Source organism: Phocoena sinus, chromosome 2 (assembly GCF_008692025.1).
Source record: "Phocoena sinus isolate mPhoSin1 chromosome 2, mPhoSin1.pri, whole genome shotgun sequence".
Lineage (NCBI taxonomy): Eukaryota > Metazoa > Chordata > Mammalia > Artiodactyla > Phocoenidae > Phocoena > Phocoena sinus.
This window is the reverse complement of record NC_045764.1, coordinates 30461001-30486536: the sequence shown is the minus strand read 5'-3', so window position 1 is coordinate 30486536 and position 25536 is coordinate 30461001. Positions and strand designations below refer to the sequence as shown.

General features: G+C 51.1%; 1 protein-coding gene across 3 annotated transcripts in view; it reads left to right on the top strand.

Annotated features, from left to right (window-relative positions):
• The first annotated feature begins 5410 nt into the window (after positions 1 to 5410).
• PCSK6 (proprotein convertase subtilisin/kexin type 6) overlaps positions 5411 to 25536 on the top strand; it is a 190700-nt gene continuing 170574 nt past the window's right edge. For 2 of the 3 annotated variants that reach the window (XM_032623053.1, XM_032623051.1), the window contains exon 1: positions 5411 to 5973. In XM_032623053.1, the coding sequence (XP_032478944.1) occupies positions 5677 to 5973 (297 nt within the window). In that variant the 5' untranslated portion in view covers positions 5411 to 5676. The remainder of the gene's footprint in view (positions 5974 to 25536) is intronic. The other variant, XR_004348503.1, reaches the window with a different exon arrangement.

Sequence of the window (25536 nt, the reverse complement as noted above, 5' to 3'; positions counted from 1 at the left end):
CTCCAGCTTGTGCCTCGCTCAATTTGCAGAGAGTGTGGGGGGCGGAGCCCAAGTTCCTAATTTATTCTCACTTGGAAAGAGTACTCAGGCAACGAAGCCAAAACTCATCCTGGCATCAAAGGAATGATGTCCTTACCCAGGAATAAGACGCAGATCCCGCTGCCCGTCTGCTGGGCTCGGGTAAAATGCAGTGCGATCCTGGGGGTCTGCTTGGCATGGGGGGGGGCTCTTCCTTCCCTCCCTTCTCCTTTCTGTTCTTCCTTTCAATAAATTTGCATTTGCTGTCTGAATCTATATGAAGGTGATGGAATAGAAAGGGAGGGGAGGAGATGGTAGGCCCAGCCAGCAGCCTTCCTGGACTGGCATCTTGCTAGCAGATCTCTGATTTTGCTGTCTGGGGCGGTGATATTTCCCCAGGAGGAAAACCAAGACTGATGCAAACCAACGTGGGTGACCCCGCTTACTCTGTCAATGACTACCTGGGAGGGGGAGGGTTTGTGATCCAGTTCGGGTCAGTGGGGCCTGAGGTGAAATGGACTGGACATTGGGTGTGTTCCCCTAAGGAGATGAGACAGTCAGGAGAGGGAAGGTTGCTCCTGCCATTCCTTCCTTGGAGGCCATCTTGAGATGCCCCAGTGTGGGGCAGTTGTCTCTGTCCGTGAGGAGAAGGCCAGGCAAAGGACAGGAAGGCTATCTTGAGCCCTGCTATCACTGAGCTGCTGAATTAACAACCCTGGATTCAGCTCTCACCAAATTCCTGTTCATGGGATAGTGAGTCCTCTTTATTGTCCACGTGCCTTTTACTTGGATATTCCAGTACTTGTAATCAGAGGCATCCTAACTGCTGCGGCAAGGAGAAAGTAAACCATTGTGGTTTTCTATCACATGGGGCACGGAGCCTCCTGGGAGCCAAGGCAAGAAGGGAAAACAGAGAAACGGCAAAGCTTTCATTCTTAGTTGGGAAGAGCTTCTGAGGGAGTTTCAGCTGTTTTGCTCCTAAATTCCTTGTTTGACACTAAATTTTTGCCTGGGAGTTTATGAAAGGAACACTGAGATACATAATTGCTAGATTCAGGATAATTGTTTTGCCAGAGAAGCAGTTTCCACAAGACTCTTAAGACAATGAAGATCTAGGTATAAAGGGAGAGTCTAACCAGAGAGGCAAAGAGTGGGTGGGAGTGGGGTGGGCAGAGAGCTGTTCCATGCACCCCCCAAGATGGTCAACCCCCCCCCGAAAGGAGTAAAGCCCAATATGAATCAGAGCCCACACTGAGGAGATGATGAGATAAACTGGCAATAACACAGAGTGGAAGGTGGAGCAAGACGGAAAGGGAAGACCCCTGACCCACCAGAGCGAGAAGGATTTGGGGTGAAAAGACTTGGAGTCATTTGGGGGACCCCTGGTTTGTAGAAGCCCTGGGCCCGGATGCTTTCTCGGGACCGGGGGTGGGGGGGTGAGGAGACGGGGTGTGTGTGGAAGGGGTGGAAGGAGGCAGTGGTCTACTCTTTTGCGGGCCCACTCTCATCACAGGCCCACTCACTATGTGGCGTCTGTGTCAGCATCTCCTGTCCCCCCAGGCTAGGGACCATGTGTGTTATCCAGGCTTGGTGGCAGGGCTGTCAGCTCTACAGAATGCGTCCCATCGGGCATCACACCTCTGAATGCTGTGTAGTCTAAACCATCCAGGTGTTCTCCTGAGAGAAGGGTAGAATTTGAAAATTCACACTAACCAGGCAATGGGAGACCTTTGCTTTGCCAAAGGAGTCAAAACAGATTTTCATTAAAAACACGGCACTTTCTGTACCTCTGCTGTAGAATGTTAATAGATGCTACAAAAAGAAACATCAAATACATTTGAGAGAGTCAAATAGGCGTCTTTACTGCAATATGTCTTAGAGGCATTAATGCCATATTCATCAAATCCAAGAGACACCCTTAAGTGGAAGATGCATCAGGATTTGACATATTACTGAGAAAGGAAAAGTGTCCAAGTTGGGAAGTGTCATGGGGACTCTTCCATGAAGCCGTGCCAGTGAAAGGCTGCACTGTTGGTGCAGGAGAAGATGAGAAATAAACCCACCACCAGAGAGGGACAGCAGGGAGCCCCCTAGCCTCTCCCCTGGCCATGGTGGAGGCAGGGAGAAACGCTTGTACTGATCATTTGAACCATAAGCTGGTTCTCAGCGGGGGGTCACACCACCCGTGTGGTCCCCAAGGGGTCTCAGGAGCTGTGTCCCAGACCACTGGCGGGAGCAAACACAAATCCTCTCAGGAAGAAGTCAGTTTCGGTCCAGGCCAGTGGTGATCACAAGACACGGACTGTGAGATTTTCCCCGATTTCAGGGATGTTAAGATGTGAGGAAATGTGCAACTAGGCCTGGTGGAAGGACAGGACATTTATGTGCCCGTGAACCCCACAGAGGGACAGAGTGTGCAGCCTTGCCCATCTTACCCCACTGGAAGCTCCGGGTGCCCAGCGGCAGCAGTGGTCACCAGTGTCACCATTTGCTCAGCGTGTACTTGGTGCCAGGCTGGGCAAGGGGCTTGGCCCCTGTCAGCTTTGACTGGCTCCGCAGATCCCCTGCATCGGTACAGCATCGTTACTGCCATTTTGTTAGAGGATACTGGAATAACTTTGCCCGGGGTTGCACACAAATAGCAGGGAAGCTCTGCTGAGTGCGTGCTCTTCTCCCACATCCTGAAGGTGGTGCCCATCAGACATCCTTTGAGGGATGCCACCCCAACCTAAACCTACCGAACCTAGCACACTTCCGAAGTTTTAGAAAACTTCCCTTCAGAAGTTTAAGAAAATGCCAATACAAAGATGTGATATTTATGCTAGTGTCTTCCCAAATCAGACGAGGAGGTGGCATCACTGGGAAGATGTTACTGAATTACGTGTTCTCGTGCCCACCATTGATCCCTTCACAGCAAGTACAGGATTACACAGCTGGGGCCAAGGGGTGCCCAGTACTGCCTGGACCACTTGATAGCAGAAGACTTCACATAGCCACTTGGGGTGTGTTGAAACAGAATTTGATCCAGAAATTGCCTCCTTCCGAAGTGGTTAAGATTCCGCGCTTCCAGTGCAGGGTGTGTGGGTTCTATCCCTGGTCAGGGAACTAAGATCCCACATGCCGTGTAGTGTGACCAAAAAATAATTTTAAAAAATAATAAAATTTTTTTAAAAAGCTGAAAAATTTCCTGGCTCCAGTCACCTTTGTGGTCTATGTCCTGTCCATCTGCAGGCCTGCTGACCTCAGACTAGGGAAGCAGCAGGCCCCACCCCCCCCGTCCCTACAGAGCTGTGTGGCCCTCAAGGGCCATCTGGAGAGCTGGAGCTGGAGTGAGTGGTAAACCCTCTCCCTACAGGAGGACGAGGCAGGTCTTATTGCAGATCCAGTCACAGTGCAAAGGGCTGGTCCTTCTGGGATCAAGCTGTCCTGTCACCTTGTAAATCAATGCGCAACCCACAGCAGGTGCTTTAAGATGTTCATTTTGGGAAGCTGGGCTCCCGACAAAATTGAAGCCAAGATACTGTCTGGGCACATCCACAATAAATGGAAAGTTTAGCCCCAAATGAGCAGATTTATTAATAAAATAAATTCGGATCCCTCCAAATAAAAATTCAGGTGCATTTTAGTCTCCTCTCAGTTCAGTGGGCTGAATCCCTTAATCTACTAAATTATTATGGAAAAGCCCTTATCTCTGTCAAAATCACTGCTGCTTTGGCAGTATCCTCTGGGGACACGAGCCGCTTCATAATAACTTAGATTATGTGCAGTGTAGCCTTAGCTTGAAGAGGGTCACGTACTTGAAGGAGTACAACACAAGGTCCAGGACAGGGTCGAGGGACAGTCTGGCCAACAGGGGCCAGAAAGGTGACAAGTGTATTGCTGGTAAGTGACAGAGGGAGGCCTTTAATCCAGTGTCCCTCCTCTGTGGGCAGCCAGGGTGGCATTGGGAAGAGACAGGCTGTGGGTTCTGGGTACTGTTTCTGCCCTGCCAGGGCAGTGCGATTTCCCGCAGGGCAGCCCAGCCTGTGCTAGGGCCTCTGTCTCTCACGTGGGCAGGGTGAGGCCATCTGCAGGAGGGAAACTCAGGGCCTGCATTCTGCATGGTGGGCTGAGCCCACTTGGCCAGGGGAGGAAAGGGAGGACAAACTGCTTTAGTGCAGAAAAGGGAAGAAAGTGTGGGAATTCAGTCCCCAAGTTCCAGAGGGGACCCTGGCAGGAGCACTTGTGAACAAGAATTTGGCTGGTCCCTGTTCTCCCACCTCCACTGGGGTGACTCACGCCAGCAGAAAGGATGAATCATGTGGGTTACGAAACCGAAGGGCTCCTGAGAGTGAGGCTGGAAAGGACCTGGGGAAGCCATCGGCATGGGTCCTGCTCTGTCCCCACCTGCTCCTGCCCCTCGTCACCGACCTTTCCACCTGCCACGCCACAGTCTCGCACAGTGAGCTCTCTACAGCAGCCCGAAGGCAAGGGGCTGCTCCTGGGGACAGACCATCAGGACACGATTCCCTTCCCACCTCAAGGCCTTGCTGGCCTAGTTTTTGTTTCTTCACCAGCCGGTAGTAATTAGGGTAATAAAGGCTTGCTTTCCACATGTGGCCAGTTGGGACCAACACCCCTTGGGAGGAATGGGAGAAGAGATCCTGCCATTCACCTGTTGCAGGTGTGAACATTTCTACAGCTCTCCAGGTGCACCAAATAAGTCTCTGTTGGATTCTAGGCTGCTCCAGGCAGCAGGGGCCAAGATGATTCCACTTACTTTCCCACTGACTGGTCCCAGGTCAGCGGGAGCTTTTAAGAGTCTACACAGCTAGTGATCACCTACCATGCGGCAGGCCCTGCGCTCATATAAACATTTATCAACATCCGATTGCAAGGCCAGCGCTCCTGTCATGCCCTAAACAGCCCCACGGGGTAGATAACTACTGTCACCCGCAATCACAGGTGGAGCCCTGTGCTCAGAAAGGACAGCAACTTGCCCAGGATCACACAACTAGGAACTGGACAGCTCGGGAGCCACAGCACCGTCTACCCCCCAGTGGGCTGCAACCTGGGGGCTGTCCCCCGAGGTTCCTCCCGAAGCCAGCTAATCTGCCAAACGTCTTTGCCCCCCTCACCAAGCCCCTTGCATCAGGCCTAGCTCTGAACGGGCCCTGACCTGTCTTTCCTCGTGGCTTCTTCCCCCAGAATCCAGGACCTAGGGTGAGCCGCTTGTCTCACGCAGGGACGAGCAAGAGCAAGGCCTCGCACGCAGGTCAAAACACCATCAGGCAAATGAAGCCCCCAGGCTGCCAGGCTGCCCTACCGGAGCGGGGCGCCGGCCCCCAGCCCGCCAGGCTGGGAACGGGACTCACCTGAGACGACCCGGGCCCTCCCGGACGCCAGTGGAACGCGTGTCCCGAGGGCCCTTGAAATCTGCGGGAAGTTCCAGGCGGGAGCTTCGCCCCGGGCTCGCGAAGGTGGGGTGCGGGCCGCTGAGCGCGGGCCAGGGCGCCGCCGGGCCGCGCGGGCGGGAACGCGCGGCGGCCGTCCCCTCCTCCCTCGCTCCCGCCCGCAGCGGCGGCGGCGGCGCTTCTCCGGCGCGGAGCGGCTTTAAAAGGCGGCACCCCACCCCCTGGCGCACTCGCCGCTCGGGCGCCGAGCGAGCCTGCCGTTGCCATGCCTCCGCGCGCGCCGCCCGCGCCAGGGCCCCGGCCGCCGCCCCGGGCCCCCGCCGCCGCCGCCGCCTGGGACGCGGACACCGACACGGACACGGCGGTCGCCGGCGGGCCCGGGCTCCGGCCGCTCGCGCCGCGCCCCTGGCGCTGGCTGCTGCTGCTCGCGCTGCCCGCCGCCTGCTCCGCGCCGCCGCCGCCGCGCCCCGTCTACACCAACCACTGGGCGGTGCAAGTGCTGGGCGGCCCGGGCGCCGCGGACCGCGTGGCCGCGGCGCACGGCTACCTCAACTTGGGCCAGGTGAGTGCGACCGGCCCGCGCGCCCGAAACTTTCCCGGCCTCCGGCGGGCGCGGCGCGAGGGGCCGCCCTGCAGGGAGTCGCCTGGGAGCGCGGCGCGCGGGGTCCTCGGCGGGGACGCCGGGGCAGGCCCGGCGCTATGGGGTCAGCGCCCTGGGCGCGGGCACCTGCCCAGCCGCGCGGGAGGGGAGCCCGTGGCGGGAGCCGTCCTCCGTGTCCCCCGAGCTTGTCCCGCCGCCGACCCCGGCCTCTCCGCGCCGGGCCCTCTGACCTCGACGGGCCACGCGGGGCTCAGGAACCTGTGCGCGGGGCTCAGGAACTTGTGCGCGCGCCGGAGGGGCAGGCGGCTGCGGGGGTGACGTGCGCTCCCTAGGTGTCCGCGACTCCCGGAGGGAGGGCGGCCGGTGCCTGCGCCCGGGAGGCGCGGGACCGGGCAGTCGCGCCGAGGGTCGGAGGCTGCGGTCCCGCGTTTGAAACCTCTCCAGGCTTCTGGCGGCGACGGCGGGGGTGGAGGGAGTTGGCTTTGTTTCTGGGCCTCCGCGCGGGGTTCTGATGGTAGTTCTTTGCGGACCAGATGTATGACCTTAGGCAAGTCACTTCCTGTCTTCTCCATCTGTCCGGACAGTGACAGTGCGTACGTACGCAGTGGTTGCGACGATCCTGTGTTTTCTGGCCGCAGGGCACCTGCCGGGCCTGACCCTGGCCGGGGAGCCAGGCGTCCTCCCGTGGCCTCGCCCTCAGGACTGCTGTCAGTTAGCAAGAGGGGACAAACTCCGGGCATAGAGGCTGCATAACTCCAAAGGACCTCGGTGGCAGGTCCCTTTTTCCAGCTCCAACCCTGCAGGGTGGCAGTGGGGCAGGTTGATCCTGATTTATGGCGGGGGGAGGGGCCGCAGCAGTCTCAAATGTGCGGTCCTACCAGTGGACCTCTCTGTTCAGTGAACAAGTTTCCTACAAACTCCACACTTAGAGGATCAAATGGAGTGACAGGGACGCGCGCGCTCATAACTCAGGCCCTACTGCCAAGTGGCGTTAAATTTAGTTTCATCGATATCCGTGACAGAAGCCAGCAAAGTGTGGTGCGGCCCTAATGTAAATGACATCTCTTTGCATCCTGAGTCTAGTCCAGATGCTGCTAATGTGAGATGTGCCACCTTTGGGAAAAGTGGATTCTACCTGTTTCAGCTGTACTTCACACCGCAGGTTAGAGTGTGTCTGAAAGAACCCATCACATCCTTTGTATATCTTTTTTTGTTGTATTTTGACCACTCAAGTCTGTCCAAACATCCTGTGATTTAAGATTTGCCTTTGGGTAGCACTGGCTTCAATTCTCCTTGTGGTTCCTAAGTCTCCCTGGTTCATGGTCCAGACTGAAGAAGGGGCTCCTCAGGGTCCATCCGGCGCCTTGCTTGCCCTGTTGGCTTAGGGCCCCAGCTCCTGCTAAACTTGGCTGCTCTGCCCAGATGGTCCAGCAATTTGTCTTCCGCTAAAAGTGACTCTTAAATGGCGTGGTAAATTACAAATTACAAAGTGCCTGGGTTTCTGGCTCTTATAATTAAATGAGCAGAGGGGAACTGAAGTTGAGTGGAGAGCTCCTGGACATTGCAGGAGAGAGGCATGGTGACTCCCCCTCATGACTCCTGTCCTTGGGGATCAGAAATGCCAGTCCCCTGGCCACACCCGATCTTTGAAACAACTTCTGTCTGACTCACTGAGTTGCTTGTGCATGAAGTCCGCTGTCCTCACTTTGCCTGTGGGAGAGAAGTTTGCTCAAGGTGTGCACCCCTCCACCCGGGACCTTCTGGGGGAGCATTTCAGGGTCTCCCCACTTGGTCCAGGGCAGCCAGGGTGGACTGCACACAACGTGGTCGCTCAGCCTGGTGGGCGTGCTTCTGGGGCTGCTGCTGGAGGCACTCTCAAATGGAGGGGCTGGTTGGTTTGGGATACGAGCTGTGTCAGGCGAGTGTGTGTGTGTGTGTGTGTGTGTGTGTGTGCGCGCACGCGTGCTTGCAGTTACTCAAGGAGGGCCTGTTATTCTTTATTCCCAAACCCGCTTTCCTGCCCACCTCCCCCAAGTGCATTGCTAATGTGGAAAAGGCCTGGAGCACTCCACCTTCTACCTATTCACTAAGAACTCTTTAAAAACCTTATTCCCCTTTTTCAGCCAGGAGAATTTGTGACTCATAAATAAGATGTAGATATTATTAGCTTTGATTTATGGGTGAGTGAACTGCGGTGAAGCGCGGGCTGGAAGCTGTTTGTGTTCACACGATAAGAGTGTGTCACCTCCAACAGTTGTGATTCGTCCACTTCGTCTCCTGCTACGTTCTCTGGTCCCAGGTCTCCTTTGGGTGACTCTTTCCCCAAACCCTTCATGGGCAGTTAGTGTTATGCCCGGTACCTGTCCTGACTCTTTTTCTCCTGAGTCTTTGCTGCGCTCAAGTTCTGGCTTCATTGCTTTACTTTCTTTCTTTCATACAATTGATAACCCGATTCTGTTTATTTTATGTGGTGCAAAGGTAAATTAGACCAGTGGTTTTTCACCTTTCTTGAATCGTGGGTCCTTTTCAGAGTCTGATAAAGGCTTTGGATCGCTCCATTTAAAAATATGCATCATCAGAAACAGGACAAATGAGCCTCTTTTGGCCCTGGGGACCCCAGATAATGCAACACAATTTACAAAAAAAGGAATAAAAATTGGGAAGATTCAAATGTCACTCTTGACAGATGACAAAATTAGCCACAAGGATAATCCGAGAGAACCTGGAGACCAACTAATGAGAGAGTTGAGTGGGTGCTTGATCAGCAGGAGCTGCCCGACAGTGGCCACAGCTGCAGAGATGAGAGGAATTATAATTCCCTGCAGCATAGGCACTGTTCGAGACTTAGGAATAAATCTTAGAGTAGCGCGAGACTTTCGTGGAGAAGATTACAAAACATTTAAAGAAGGATTGGGAGAAAGAAGGCCTGAATGATGGAGAGACAGATTATGTTCTTGATGGGAGGGCTGACTGTCACAGGTCCCCTGAATTAACATGTAAATTCAGTGTCGTCTAGTTGTGGTACCGATAGGTTTTGTTTTTTTTTTTAAGCCAGGTATGAGCTATTTATTTATTTTTGATTTTGACAGTTGGGGAATTTTTATCTTTTAATAGTGGAATTTGACATATTGGCATTTACTGTTCAAACCATGTGGTACTACTTCATTTCTTTTAACAAAGTATTTTTTTAATTAAAAAAATTATTTTAACATCTTTATTGGAGTATAATTGCTTTACAATGGTGTGTTAGTTTCTGCTTTGTAACAGAGTGAATCAGCTATACATATACATATATCCCCATATCTTCCCCCTCTTGTGTCTCCCTGCCATCCTCCCTATCCCACCCCTCTAGGTGGTCACAAAGCACCGAACTGATCTCCCTGTGCTATGCGGCTGCTTCCCACTAGCTATCTATTTTACATTTGGTAGTGTATATATGTCCATGCCACTCTCTCACTTCGTCCCAGCTTACCCTTCCCCCTCCCCGTGTCCTCAAGTCCATTTTCTATGTCTGCATCTTTGTTCCTGTCCTGTCCCTAGGTTCTTCAGAACCATCTTCTGTTTTAGATTCCACATATATGTGTTAGCATCCGGTATTTGTTTTTCTCTTTCTGACTTATTTCACTATGTATGACAGATTCTAGGTCCATCCACCTCACTACAAATAACTCAATTTCATTTCTTTTTATGGCTGAGTAATATTCCATTGTATATATGTGCCACATGTTCTTTATCCATTCATCTGAAGATATATAGATTGCCAACAAACACATGAAAGGATGCTCAACATCACTAATCATTAGAGAAATGCAAATCAAAACTGCAATGAGGTATCACCTCACACCAGTCAGAAGGCCATCATCAAAAAATCTGCAAACAATAAATACTGGAGAGGATGTGGAGGAAAGGGAACCCTCTTGCACTGTTGCTGGGAATGTAAATTGATACAGCCACTATGGAGAACAGTATGGAGGCTCCTTAAAAAACTAAAAATAGAACTACCGTATGACCCAGCAATCCCACTACTGGGCATATACCCTGAGAAAACCATAATTCAAAAAGAGTCATGTACCACAATGTTCACTGCAGCTCTGTTTCCAATAGCCAGGACATGGAAGCAACCTAAGTGCTGATAGGTTTTGATATGGAGTATGAAATCACACAAAGGAAGAGTAGGGTCTTGGAATACCAGAGACGACTCTGAGAAGGGAGATGGGCAGCGTCTCTGCCACCATAAGCCTTGGTGATCACAGCAGCTCCACCTTGGCCCAGTGACGGTCTGGTCCATCGGTGGGTGGAGTTGACTCCAACCCAGGCATATGTGGGAGCTTGTATGTAAGCAGAAGAGGCTCACGTGGATGGGAAGTCTGGGCAGTTCAGTAAACGGCGCTGAGAGGGCCGACTCTCTGCAGGGAAGGGCAGCCAGACCCTCACCTCACACTCCATAACAACAAACTCCAGATGGAATGAGAGCCTGAATGTGTAACTGCCATGGAAGGCCTTTATGACATAGGAAAGGAAAGGATTCCTTTTTTAAAAAAAATGTATTTTACTGAATTATAGTTGATTTTCAGTGTTGTGTTAATTTCTGCTCTACAGCAGAGTGATTCACTTATATATACATTCCTTTTCATATTCTTTTTCCTTATGGTTTATCCCAGGAGATTGGTTATAGTTCACTGTGCTATACAGCAAGACCTTGTCGTTTATCCATCCTATGTATAATAGTTTGCATCTGCTAACCCCAAACTCCCAATCCATCCCTCCCCCACCTCCCGCCTCCTTGGCAACTACCAGTCTGTTTTCTATGTCTGTGAGTCTGTTTCTGTTTCGTAGATAAGTTCATTTGTGTCATATTTTAGATTCTACATATAAGTGATATTGTATGGTATTTGTCTTTCTCTTTCTGACTTACTTAGTATGATAATCTCTAGGTCCATCCCTGTTGCTGCAAATGGGATTACTTCATTCTTGTTTTATGGCTGAGTAATATTCCATTGTATATATGTACCACATCTTCTTTATCCATTCTTTTGTTGATGGACATTTAGGTTGTTTCTGTGTCTTGGCTATTGTGAATAGTGCTGCTACGAATATAGGGGTGCATGTATCTTTTTGAATTAGAGTTTTGTCCAGATGAATGCCCAGGAGTGGGATTGCTGGATCATATGGTAGTTCTATTTTTAGTTTTTTGAGGAACCTTCATACTGTTCTCCATACTGACTGTACCAATTTACATTCCCACCAACAGTGTAGGAGGGTTGAGAAAGGAAAAGATTTCTTAAACAAGATGCAAAAAGATCAAATAAAAAAGGGAAGAGATTGATCCATTAAAAGTTCTGTATAATAAAGGCTTCATAACAGTTGAAAAGCAAATAAGAGAGTAGGAAAAGTATTTATAACATATAACAGATTAATGCGTAGATTATTTAAAAAGTTATAAATCAATAAGAAAAAGGATAAATGCCAGGTAGAAAAATGGAGAGGCATATGAATAGGGAATTGAATGAAAAAGAAACCCGCATGAGAAAAGATGCCTAGCCTCCCCGGGAGCTGTTGGGGCAATGCAGCTTCAGGCAATAATCCCATTTCACACCTATCTGATTGGCAGACTAGGAACGTGTTAGTATGAAGTGTTGCCAAGGCTGTAGAGGAGCTGGAACTTTCAGATGCTGCTGACAGAGTGGAAATGGGGACAACTACTTGGAGAGTAATCTGGGGTCAGGTCACATCAGCAAGTCCACATCTCAGCTTTGTCATAAGAAACTCTTGCACAGGTGCACCGGGAGACTTGTACCAGAATGAACACAGGGGCATTTTTAAACGAAGGGAAACACAACCTCAATATCCATCAGCAGAAGAATGGAGAGACATATCGAAATAGCCACACCATGGGGTACTCAGCAATACTTAGAAATGAGTGAGCTAGGCATGTATCTACACAGATGATTGTCAGAAATAATGTTGAGTGAAAGAGGCAAGTTGCCGATGTACAATGTAATAGTATTTATGTAAACTTAAAAAAACACTGAGCCATTCTGTAATATTTATGAATGTTTACACATGTAGTAAAAGTATAGAAGCTTGGGCTGGAAGGATCCACAGCAAATTCTAGTTAGTAGTAGAATTTCAAACTTCATCTGCAGTGTTCTAATTCTTAATGCACTTTGTAGACATATATGTGATATATGCACTTGTAGGGACTTCCCTGGTGGCACAGTGGTTAAAAATCTGTCTGCCAACGTGAGGGACAAGGGTTGGAGCCCTGGTCTGGGGGGAATCCCACGTGCCGCGGAGCAGCTGGGCCTGAGGGTCACAGCTGCTGAGCCTGTGCTCTGGAGCCTGCAAGCCACAACTACTGAGCCCATGTTCCACAACTGCTGGGGCCCGCGTGCCTAGAGCCTGGGCTCCGTAACAGGAGAGACCACTGTGGAGAGAGGTCCACACACTGCAGCAAGGAGTGGACCCCGCTCGCTGCAACTGGGGAGGGCCCGCACATAGCAAAGAAGACCCAGCGCAGCCATAATAAATAAATAAATAAATAAATAAATATAGACACACACTTGTATACAGACGTCCATATGTACATGCATATACACATGTGCATATTTATACGGGTATACACGTACACCTACACATGTGCACATACACAGAGATACACATGAAATGTTAAAGGGGGGAAAAAGAAAAGAAAAATGCACATCATACACACATACCACTGTGTTCCTGGGCCACCTGTGGGCATACGGGTAGCTGTGGGCCCAGTATGAGAAGCCCGTGCTTTACACTCCCCAGGCTGGGCTGATCCACTTGTCAAGGAAATGGTGACCTAGGGAAACAATGCCTGGCTGCAGCTCATGGGGCTGTTGGGAAAGAGCTGGACCCAGAGCCCAGGAACCCTGCTGCTGGCCACTGCCTTCTCCCTCTGCCAGGCTTCTTTCTCCCTCAGGTCAGTTTGTGGCAGAGGTGGCCTCACTCCAACCTACATTGTTACCTTTGACATTAATGACTGAGAAGAGACAAGTTGTTTATTCACGTGAAGAGAAAGGCAACAAGCCATTTGCACAAACCACATCACAGCAGCTCAACGTCTGCAGCTCTTAGAAGTGATGTTTACCTTTAAGGTGGCACTGAGGCACCACGCTTGCCCTTACGTTTCTGCTTTGCCTGGGGAATTGAGCTAATTTGTTGGTTCTGAGTCTGAACATAAAACGGTAGGCTGGCTGTCAGGGCCCTAAAAGATCTAAGAGCCTTCAATGATGTTGAACTTGCCTTAAATAGTTTTACTTAAAATAGCTGCTGAGTGGAGCATACCTGGCTCAGAATTTCAGGTGGGCCTTTGTTATTCACTTGTCAACAGAGGAAAATTGTCATGCTGCGGACTGCTTGTTCCTACAACTGAAAACAAGCTGAAGCTTTAGCCGGGTGTTAAAATAATGAGCCAGAACTTGTTCCAGGGAGTGTTGGGGGCTTGGAAGGGGCAAGGGGAAGTCCTGCAGCTTCCCCAGTCACCTGCAGCATAGTTCTCTGGTATTGATTTTCGGCTGGAGGCTGTCTTTTATGCTCTGAACCAGGAGCCATGCTGGTGGCTGGCCTGCAAATGGCAAGGGAGAGGTTCTGGTGTGAGCTGGGGCCGGGGGTACAAACAAAATTGGGATTGTGAAGCTTGTGTAGTATCACACCTTCCCATTTGCTATCTTTATTCGGATGGTAATGGATCAAAGTGGACAGGGTTTTATTTGATGGGGGCGGCGGTGGAGAGATGTGTGCCAGGCTGAGTTGCAGCACATGGAGCCGGGAGAGCTCCCAAGGGCAGCGTCCGAGGGGGACTCAGAACCAGGCCGGGGTGGCTGGCTTGGCTGTCTGGTCCCTTGGGAGGGTTTGAGCTTCTCTAGGCAGAAACCAAGGGTGCAAATGAGAAACACAGCTGCTGATGGGGTGAGGGAGCCTGAGGACTGTCTGGGGCCCCCTCCCTGGTCTTGGGCTTTGCAGGACTGTCCACATCCTGGGGAATACTCCGGGATCCTCCGGGTCTCTGAGTCTCTGCACAGATCTTGCCTCTAAAACGTAGTTTCTCCGGTCTAACCCAGCCCAGCCAGGCGCTGACACCCTCCCCCTGCTCCTCCCATCACCCTGCCCAGGGAGGCCTTCTGACTGCGCTTGTGGGCACCATCTCCTTTCCAGCTTGGACTGTGGCATGGCCTCGCACTGACTGGAGGCCCTGGCGTGTGCTTGCGCCTGGCGGGCAATTCCCTGGGAGTGCTGTCGCCCACGGAGCCTCATACCAACCTGCAGGCAGGTGTCACAGGGCCTGTTTTACTGTGAAGAGACCTCAGGTCCGGTTAAGTGTGACTTGCTGCAGGTTATTAACCGGTGACTGACAGGCCAGGGCCCAAAGCCCTCCCGTTCGGCTCGCCTGCCCCGTCCTCCCCTCTGGCAGAGGAACCTCACCTCTCTCTGTGTCTCAAACAAGGGTGAGCAGCGGACAGACCCGCCAGCCGCTGTCCCTCCTTCCTGCCACCTGCTTATGTGCACACAGGGTGCTGGAGGTGACGTGTTCCATCCTGAGTAGCCTGCGCTGGCTCCTTCTCATCAGCACTGAGACTCACAGTTCTCCACATGGAGGGAAAAAAACCAACCCCTCCCTAGGATACCACACGCAGTCCCTCAAAGTCTGCACATTCTCCACGGGACTGATCCTCCTTTGCTGCGAACCTCCTCCTCTCTGTGTGTCCCCGTCCACAGGGGGGACCACCGTCCACCGGAAGCTCAAGGCCTGGAAGTCACCACTGCTCCCCTGCTCCCACGCCTCCTGTCCTGTCCATAACCAAGCTTGTCTCTTTGGCCTCCTGGATGGCTCTTAGGTCCCCCCTGGCTTCTCCCCACCACTGCCCGGCACAGGCCTGGGCCTCTCACCCGTCCATGCCATGCAGGCCCAGTCCACTGCCTTCTGCTCCGGCCCCGCTGATCCCCTCACTTTGTGCACTTGCTTCCCTTTCAGCTTCCTTGTGCTGTTCTTTCTGCCTAGGATGGCTTTCCCCTGCCCACCTGGTCAGCGCCTCATCCTTCCTGGCTGTCTGTGGCCGGACCTGACTTCCCCAGCTCTGCAGATGTGCCCTCTGGGCTCCCAAGCCTCCATCATCCTGACCCTGTCTGCTGGCTTGTGTGTTTCTGCCACTGGGCTCTGGACTTTGTGGTGCCTCAGTCCACATCGGCTCTCTGGTTGCCCTCTGAGATGAGGTCCGATTCTGCCGCTTCTCTGATGGCAGAGCCATCTTCCCACGGCAGCCTGGGCCCAGCAGACACGCCCTCATTTATTCAGCCAGTGTTTGTTATGTGCGCGTGTGCGGGTGCTGGGCCCTCAGAGATAAGGAAAACGTGGCCCCTGCCCTGTGAGAGCCTTTCAGTGGAGGGCAGGATGTGAGCATTGTGACCAAGCAAGGTCAGGCTCCTCTCGGTGTCTGGACCGAACCATCTCAACCCACACCTTTTATCTTAATCCCTTGCTTCTCAGAGTCACGCTCAGCAGGCAGCTCCCGGCTCTGCACGGATGCGTGGGGAGGAGCCGGCCCGTGATGCTCTAGTTTGCTCCTAGGTCTGGTCGGCTACACACTGTGGCCCAGCCGTGCCCTGGAGCCCACTGTAGATTCTTCAGATGTCCTGGGTCTTCCTGAGGTCCGGTGCCTCTGCTCTAGGAGATTTTGAAGACCCGGCAGCAGGCACAAGGCCCTGGGTCCAGTGCTGCGCAGAACGGGGATGAATAGCCGTCAGCTGTCGGGAGGGAGCCTCACGCTCCACAGGATGGGATGGGATCAGCAGCTCGAGTTCCCATGGTAACCAGCCCATCAATGCCCTCAGTGTCAAGTCGGTGGCACCGTAGAGAGGAAGAAACAGTCTCATTGTCTCCCCCTTGGCTGCTTGGGCACAAACCAGCCGCGCTCCACAGGGCTGGACAGCCATGGGCCACCGTGGGGCACAATCCAGCCAGAAAGGGGCCGTGGGCTTCAGCTTCCTAACCCTTCCTGGGGCCTCATAAATTCCTACCACTGGCCAGCATCTGTCACTTACAGAGTCCTTGTTGGGTGACTGTCTTCTCAGTGGGAAGAAACGGCCCATCCACCATGGGGGTGGATAAACTGTGTCCAGTGTCTCGGTCGGGTGCTCGAAAGGGACCTCGATGTCCAGACCTCCCCTTTTTGTTTGTGCAACGGTTCTCAGAGATGACCTCCTGTGTTTACTTGACCAGAACCTCGTTGCCCCCTAAAGGCCCCAGCCCAACCCGGGGTCTTTGTCAGACTCCCCGGGGTGGACAGTCTGGGCAGGAGGGGGCGAGGGGGAGGGCAGGCTGGCCCGCTCATCAGATAAGGGCCTGGAGTCCCCTGGCCTGGAGGAGGCGAGGCTGTTCCTCTCCTCACCCACCCTCACCCTGTCCTCCAAGCCAGAAACCAGGGCATCGCTGAGTTTCCCTCCTCCGCTGGTGCCCGTCTGCTGGCTGCAACTCCTTCTCTCTGCCTCCTGGTCTCGCCTGCAGCCCTTTTCCTGCCTCTGACAGTGCCTGGGTTACTGCCTCACTGCTCTCTAGGCCATTCCCCACCTCGTGCTGTTGTTTCCCTGCTTTGAAACCCACAGAGGCTCCTCCACAGCAAAGCCTGACCGGCTCAGCCCTTGGGGAGCGAGCTGTCCCCCTGTCCCTGCCTCTCCATCCTCCACCCAGAACCCCTCACAGTTGCCAGATGCTCCAGCCGGTCCAGACCTCTGCTAATGCTGGAAATGTTCCGTATGCCTTTTCTTTCTTTTGCACCTGCTATTTGGGGGCAGCTTTTTTAACCAGGGTGCCCGTTCCCATGTGGTCCACCTGGAGAACCTGCTCTTCTTCAGGATTAGCTGAAGTGCTGTTTCCTGACCTGTCTGCTGCCCAGCAGGGCTGAGCTCTGGCTCCCAGGCTCCAGGGCCATAGCCTGTGAGGGTGTCTGTCTCCCCACCAGACCGCAGCCTCTTGTGGTCAGCGTCTTTGTTCTTTTTGTTTGCTCAGGCCCCGGCCCCGCCCTCAGCTCCCACACCACCTCCCAGAAGCACCTGGTGACTGTGTTTTCATTAGAAGGGGGTCACTTGGCCACTGGGTTCCAGGACCCCCATCACCACTGCCGCCGGCCAGCCCCTGCGCTGTTCTTACTGTTCACCAGGCACTGCTCTGATCATCACCCCAGAGCCCTATTAACCCCGTTACACAGAGGAGCAGACTGAGGCACCGAGCAGCTGAGTAACTCACTAAGGCTCAGTCCAGGTCAGAGCAAGGCTTTCCACAGGGGCGCCTTCGATTACAGTGTCCACGTCAGGAAAGGCTGCAGAGAGCAGGTGGCAGCGGGGCTGGCCGGGAGCTGGAGTCGGGGTCTTGTAACTGGTAAGGCAGAGGGTGCAGTCCAGGCAGAGGGAAGGCTGAGACACAGGGGTGCCCTGGGAAGGTACCTGCACTCTCCCAGCAAGGCAGAGGGCTCGGCTGTACCTTTGGACCCTCCCTTCTTATCAGGCCTCTGGCCCGGGGCTTCACTTCAAAGGCTTATCTATGCAGCAATGAAGGCAGCCAGAAGCTTTGGAGTCTAAGAGCCTCAGGAGTGGGGAGCTTTCCTTGGACGCCTCACGCAGCCTACCGGAGACGGAGGAGAGTAGAAAACTGTCAAGCAGACACCCAGGGAAAAAACCAGAACTGGAGAGAAGGGGCTTCATGACCCAGGGTTGCACAGAGAGTGGCACAGCCTGGAGGTGAAATGGTCATTACTTGATTTTTCTTTGTATAGTACAGAAAGAATACACTATATAGAAAGTTTGGAAAATATGGAAAAGAACAAAGAAAACTTAAAATATCATTTATAGTTCTTCCACCCAAAGATAATCACCGTTAACGTTTTGGACCGTGTCTTTTCATTTTTTTTTTTTTGTAAACTGTGTGAGTGTGTGTTTGTGTGCGCGCATATATCTGTATATATATATCTGTATATATGGATGCACACACTCACAAATGTCTTAGGCATATAGGGCTGTACAGTTTTGCAGCTGTACTTCCCAGGTCTATAACTGTTCTGTGGTGCAATTTTTAAAAAATATTTATTTATTTATTTAGGCTGCGCCAGGTCTTGGTTGTGGCATGCAGGATCTTTAGTTGTGGCCATGTGAACTCTTAGTCACAGCATGCATGCAGGATCTAGTTCCCTGACCAGGGATCGAACCCGGGCCCCCTGCATTGGGAGTGCAGAGTCTTACCCACTGGACCACCAGGAAAGTCCCTGTGGTGCAATTTTTAATGACTGCTCAGTGCATCATTTAGTGGCTGGCCCGTAACTTACCTAATCTTTCCCCTGACATTTAGGTCAGTGGATTCTTTGTGAGTCCTCAGGAAGGTGGATATTGCTGCTGGTCTGGAATGCCAGCACCGGGTAAGGAGGTGGATGGGTTCCGTCCCTGCCCGGCTGCCTGCTGCCAGGCCTCACAGCCCTGGTTCCCACGCCCGTCACTTTCCCCGTCTCCCCACCCTGATAACCTGTGCTTAGTTCAACTCATAAGGATTGTATGCAGTACTTTTTCCTTATTTTAGAAAGTTACACATGTATTATAAATATTCACCCGTCATAAAGATTCAAATGGTGCAGATGTATAAAGAGGAAAAACCCCAAATCTCCTTCCTCCCCTCATCCCATCCTCAACTTAACCTTCCCCCCAGACGCCACCACTGTCCACACGTTAGTATCTGTGTGTCCTGTTTCACAAACACATCGGCACACTTACATGGAGAGTTTAGGGGGTTATTTTTCACGTAAATGGGATTGTGCCAAACACGTTTTTCTGCACCTAGCTTTTCTTAGCCTAACAATACATCTGGGAAAGCTTTCTACGCAAGTACACAGAGATCTACCTCATTCTTTTGAAACAGTTTAAAGCTATTGTATTGAAGCAACATATTTGGTTTACAGCATTGACTTAATGTTATTTGATTTGCCTCCAGGTTTTTGGGGGTTTTCTGGGGGATATTATAAACAACATTGCAGTGATCATCTTTATTCGTCCTCTCTGTGCACATGAGAATTTCTGTAGGATACATAATAGCAAAAACAAGTAGTAGTTATAGTAGTGAATAATGATTACAGACACCTACTGGCCCTTATGTGCTTTCCTGGAATTGACTCATTTAATCTTCTTAGAAACCCTGTGAAGTAAGTACTGTCATTATCCCCATTTTGCAGATGAGGAAACCAAGGCACAGAAAGGTTAAGTAACTTGCCCATGGTTGCAGAGCTTGTAAGTGCCAGAGCCACGATTTGAACTGATATGGTCTGGCTCCAGAGACTGGGGAACTGCTGAGGCAAAGCTGTTTTCAGCATGGGGGCGGGGGGGGGGGGGGGGGGGGGGCGGGGCGTCGGTCCAGGCAGGTGGCTCCGAGTGGCACTGCCCCCGGAAGTGTGTGGAGGCCAGGCCCTCAGCGGTCCTGTGGGGAGGTCATCAATGCTCGAATTTCTAGTTCTTACAGGTGAAAATGAGCTCTCGTGGTTGTTTTGCCTTTTTCTGATTACTGTTAAATACCTCTTCATAAAGTTATTAATCACTTTAATTCTTCTCTGAGTGTCTTATCTTCTTTGCCCATTTTTCAGTTGGGTTATTTCCCTTTTCTCCTGATGATCCGTTGGTGCCGTCGCTATATTGTGGATATGAATCTCCTGTTTGTAAATAGACTCTCCCGTCTGTCACTTTTCTTTGAACGTTGTTCAGAGGGTGTTTGCTGCTTGTTTTCGGAAGTAAAATCCGCAGTTCCCTTTGTTTGCAGGGCTTTGGGCTGGTCACTTGATGTAACTCAGAGTGAACAAGACAGGGTCCCTACCCACAGCAGAAAAGAACTTAAGTAACCGTTGCAAGAGGAATACTGGAAATAATACAGGGGTGAAGTCCACATGCCTTAGGATGATAGGAGAGCGGGGCTGATTTTCACCTGGGAGGTTCAAGGGAGGCTTTGTGACCAGTGGCCTTTGAACCAGACCTGGAAGGGTCCACGGGTTGTCATAGGCAAAGGAGAAGCGGGGAGCAGGTGGGCCATGCGCTGGAGCATTAATCTGTGTCCCGTTGGGAAGCAACCCAGCTCAACGGCTCAGGCAGAGGCACATTTACAGCGGGGCTGCTTCTAGACGTGTGAGCGGGGTGACAGAAACCAACCAAGGCTGTTGGCCAGCACGGAGGGGGAGCTGCTCCCCACCTCGGGCTGAGGGGACAAAGGGAGGAAACAGGGCCAGCAGAGCCTGTGAAACCTGGGGTGGTGAGGATGCAGCCTCCTGGTACCTCCCACTGGCTCAGCCCTCAGGGGGTGTGTTGTCAGGAGGGGTGCAGGGCAGGGCGGAGAGGAGAATACCAAGAGAGGGAGAAAAGCCCTGGGTACGATGTCATCAGAGGGCAGAGGAATTCACTTGCTGCTGCTTTTATTCAGCAGGCATTTTATCGGGTGCTGGCGCGAAGCCTGGCACCATGCAAAGGACTGAGTGGGTAAAGGTGTATCCGGCTGGCGTTGCCCCTGGGGACGGGGCCTCGAGTGTCCTCTTGGCGGGTACGGCAGAGGTATGTGGTCGCAGCCCTGCTAGACCCCACGTACCTGGATCTATGCCTCCTTGTTCCAGTCGGGGTTTATTTAGGTATGTCTGGCTGAAGACAGATTTTAACACGGAAAAATAAGTCCATTTGTGGCCACTAGGCACTCGGTCTAACACACGTCTTGACCTTCTGCTGTTTTCCTAAACGTAAACAAACAAAAATATCCCTATTTGGGCTCCTCTTGATAAAGCCCAATTTCTGTGAAAAGAAAAGAAACCTTATTTCTGTTCTGCTATCAAAGTAGCCGTTCATGGACTTCCTTGGCGGTGCAGTGGTTAAGAATCCACCTGCCTATGCAGGGGACACGGGTTTGAGTCCTGGTCCGGGAAGATCCCACATGGCGCAGAGCAACTAAGCCCCTGTGCACAACTACTGAGCCCACGTGCCACAACGGCTGAAGCCCGGGCACTTAGAGCCTATGCTCTTCAACAAGAGAAGCCACTGCAGTGAGAAGCCTGTGTGCCGCAATGAAGAGTAGCCCCCGCGCGCCACAACTAGAGAAAGCCTGCTCGCAGCAACGAAGACCCAACGCAGCCATAAATAAATAGATAGATAGTAGTCGTTCGTGCCTGAGATCTTAGGCACGTCTCAATTTCTCTTTTGCAGGGATATGAAATTATTAGCTGCAGACAAGCAGCGGGATTTGTTTCAGTAGCTTAAACAAATTTATATACCACAACTTTGTCAATTCTATGCCCTCACACCCCTCCATTCAAGTTCAAGATGCAAAAACCCATTTGTAGGAAAGGAAGCTTTCTGTTCCCAGAGTTTTGTGTCCTTGTATAAAATGAACTTTCTGGTACTTTCTAGGTCTTTTTTTTTTTTTTGGTTTGCTTTCTCAAGGAATATGGTTTTCTACCTTCCTGTGATATATGGCCACAGCAGGAACATCCTAAAACCAAATTGTTACTTCTCACACCGAGTAGCCTTGAGATCCAAACAGACCCCAGAGGTAGAGGTGGGTTCGCAAAGTCAGGAAGACCATCTCTGAGGCTCGTGGCCAGGGGCCAGGACTGACCACCCCATGTAATGATAAGCTGTGTCATCCTTACTCCAGCTGAGGAAGTGCATTTCCAAAACCTAACCAGGAGCATCTTTCCACTTTCCAACTTGACTTTTACTTGCAAAGAGCCCTGGATATGTTTCTGTTTTCTTCTTGTGTCAGAAGTTCGATTGCTACATAGAACCATTAGAAAAGCCTCTCTTCAAGCCAGTTGGTTTGTCTCACTAAAAGTTGGTTTTACTTTGCAGCAGTTGGTTCCTTTCCTGAAGTTTGTCACTTGCGGTGCACTGAGCTGTGCCGACGGCTGTGCCAGCCTGGCCTTGTCTTGGGGCCAGGCAGCCACTCAGCCTCCTCCCCGGGGTCTCCCCAGCACACTCACCTCCTCGGGGGAGTCCTGAAATGACTCAGCACCTCCACTGGGACCCCTTTTCTCCCAGCAAAGCCAAGGAAACTTGTTTGCGTGCTCACCACTGCTTTTCTCCCCTTGGTATTTGTGTTTCATTTGAATCGTGTGGTCAGGCTGCATGGATTAGACTCCAAGTCTCCAGGCAGGGCTGTGTTCCTGCATGCACCCTGGGCGCGGAAGAGATGCTCAAAGATTGTTATAGACAATGGATGCAGCCAGGAGGGAATAGCCATCTTGCCAGAACTGCCCAGTTTGTTCTAAATGACCGCCTTTGTCCTGAGGTCTTTTGGGGGAGTTTTGTTAGCATTGAGCCCAGTTTGATTTCTGCATCAGCCTTTCATAGCAGAAGATGACATGTTGGCCGCTGTGACTAGCTTTCCTGTGGCCAGCAGGAGCGGGTGCCATGGTTTCCCCAGCAGGTCGTGGTGCTTTGCTGAGAGAATCAGACGGACACATGTTTCCATCCGTCAGAGCAAGACACCAGCCTGCCTGTCCCCCTGCTGGTTTCTCAGCAATCTGGGGGCAAACTCTGTTTGACTTTTTTCCCCCAGAGGCTTATGGAGTTTCCTCGGTTGTTGAGCTTGTTTATCACAATTCCTTAAGTTTCTGAGGTCCACCAACAGGAGAATGGATAAACCAATGTGATGTATTCCTTCGATGGGCATCTTTATTCAGCAATAAAGAGGAATAGGCAACTGCTTTGTAACAGCGTGGATGAATCTCAGGCTTTGTACAGAGTGAAAGAAGCCTCACACAAGAGAGCCATCTGATTCCATTTCTAGAACAGGCAAAACCAATCTGTGGTGGAATAAAAAGTAATCTATGGGGTGGGGATTGACTGGGAAGGTGCATAGGGAGACTTTCTGGGGGTGATGGCTATGCTCTCTATCTTGATAGGGGCTTGGGGCTATACAGGTACACACGGTTATGAAAACTTAACAGATGTATAACTAACAGTTACTCATTTCCCCGTGTGTAAATTTTACTTCAAAAGAAAAACTCTGTAAGCAAGTATTGAACCCCCCGTTATGATGTGTATATTGAAGTATTTAGGGGATGTGTACCGATACTGCAGTCTACTTCGGAATGCACTGGAAATAAGATGGATTGACAGATGGATAGAGGCATGGATAGATGGAGAGGAATGTGATAGAGTCACTGTAGCGAATGTCAGTGGTGGAGTCAGGGCAGTGGGTATTTGGGTGTTGGCTGTACAGTTCTTTCAACTTTGCTGTTTGTTGAAAATTTTCACAATAAAATGTTGGGAGAAAAAGATCTTTAGGGTTGTGGTGGGGATAGGACAGATTTGGAAGACATCCCCTGCTGTCCTTGGAGACATATCATAAATCTGTGTGTAGAGATAAGGATGAGAAGCCTAGGGATTTCCTGGGGCCAGTGAGGTCATCAGAGAAAGCCCCATGGAATCTGGGTTTGGGGGACGTTTGCTTTGGTAAGGTGTGTTCTGGGGTCACGCCTGCATCTGGAAGGATTACTGTGGCTCCCTGAGCCCTTAACTTGCTTGTTTCCCAGGAACAGAGCTTCAGCCTGGGGAGAAGCACCCAGTCCACGTAAAGGAGCAGAGTCCTGCTGTTGAAGGACCTTCCTGCAGGTAGATAAGCCTGCAACAGACACCCCTGGCACGGTGGTGCTGGTCTGGGTTGCTGGCCTGCTACTTACCTCCTTGAGCCTGTTCTGCAGTGCTTTTCTAGTTCCAGGATTTGAATTATTGACTTTGTACAGAACTTTCAGCCCCTCTTGAGTCATCGGATTGGAGAGCTGGACTAGCAGCCATCCTGCACGGAGTCCTAACGGAGGGCTGTCCGAAGCTGGGATCCTGCCCCTGCCTTGCTCCAGGCTGCCCCAGGCCAGACGCACCAGAGATCCTGCCCTCAGGCTCCTCGTCAGAGAATCTCTGCCTGAGAGAGGAAGCTCCCCGTCTGCTGGTAAATTTAGGGCATGTGTGAGAAGGCGGGGTAGGGAGAGTGGAGAAGAATGAAAGCATTATTCTAGGAAGCTTCTTTTATTTATAGATTCTCCTAATTCTATTAAAATGAATGCAGGAGGGTTGTAAAACTTGGAACACGTAACATAATAGCCATGAAAGGACGTTAAGTGAAAATAGGGAACAATGATAAAGTAAGAAGAGTCTTAGTACTGAGAGGAAGATGTGACATTTTTCGGAAGTAAAATTGTCTTAGAGCACACTGTACAGGGAAAGTGAATTAAAATAAGGACTTGGGGGCTTCCCACTTGGTGCAGTGGTTAAGAATCCGCCTGCCAATGCAGGGGACACGGGTTCGAGCCCTGGTCCGGAAAGATCCCACATGCCGCAGAACAACAAAGGCCATGCACCACAACTACTGAGCCTGTGCTCTAGAGCCCGCGAGACACAACTACTGAAGCCCGTGCACCTAGAGCCCATGCTCCAAAACAAAGAGAAGCCACCACAATGAGAAGCCCATGCACCACAACTAGAGAAAGCCCACACGCAGCAACGAAGACCCAATGCAGCCAAAAATAAAATAAATAAATTTATTTTTTAAAAAAAGAAAAGAAAAGAAGGACTTGGTTAGGATAGAACTTGGAAGGAAACAGAAAATATTTCATAATGAAAAAGAGACAGTGTTAACTGACATTACACTAACTAATAATATTATAGCGACAAATAAAATGTCATCGTTCTAAAAGGAAATAAAACTAATTAAATACTTAATGCGTTTTAAGAGGAGTTGGCAAAATAAAATGTGTTAAATATGAGAAATATGTAAACAGCCATAAGTTGCCCGCTTTGTTCTGGCGGCCGGGACAGTGCCTTATCTCCCACATGTAAAACAAGGGATCTTTGATTCCTGACATAACCTATTAATGGGACAAAAAACTAAGTAGCCCCTTGTATTAGAAAAGCTGGAATCAAACAAATGCTTTTAAATGGTTGAATTGATGAATGCATAAAGAGTTTAAAAATACACACTCAAAAGGGAAAACGACAGAACTACCTTCTAAGATAAAAACCTAATGAATGAAGGCATGAAAGAAGGCGCTTCTCTTTACCGCCAGTAACTTAACCTCTTTGTGCTTTTTCTACTGGAGAACGGAAGTTATTGGTGCCCCTGACAGGTGCTTGGAAAAAGCCAGGCCCAAAGTGGACACTTATGCATGTTAATACTAATAATATTATCATCACGGTGATGACTGTTAATACCAAAAGAGGGGAATGGCATGTCCTTTCAATGTCAGGCATTGGAGTCAGACTAGGAAGGCACCGTCTGTTTTTAAAGTTGGACTTCAGAGCTAGCAAAAGGTGTCATGGAGAAGATTTCAGACACACTGCTTCTTTTACCTTTCATCTTCTCTTTGGGAAAAGATGAGCTGATGTGAAAAGTTTAGGGTGGGAAAGATAGAAGTTAAGCCAGACGAAGAAAGAGCCAGTGAGCCATGGTTTGGGAAGCCAGGACACCCCAGCCGCAGAGCCTGCCCACCGGCTCCCAGG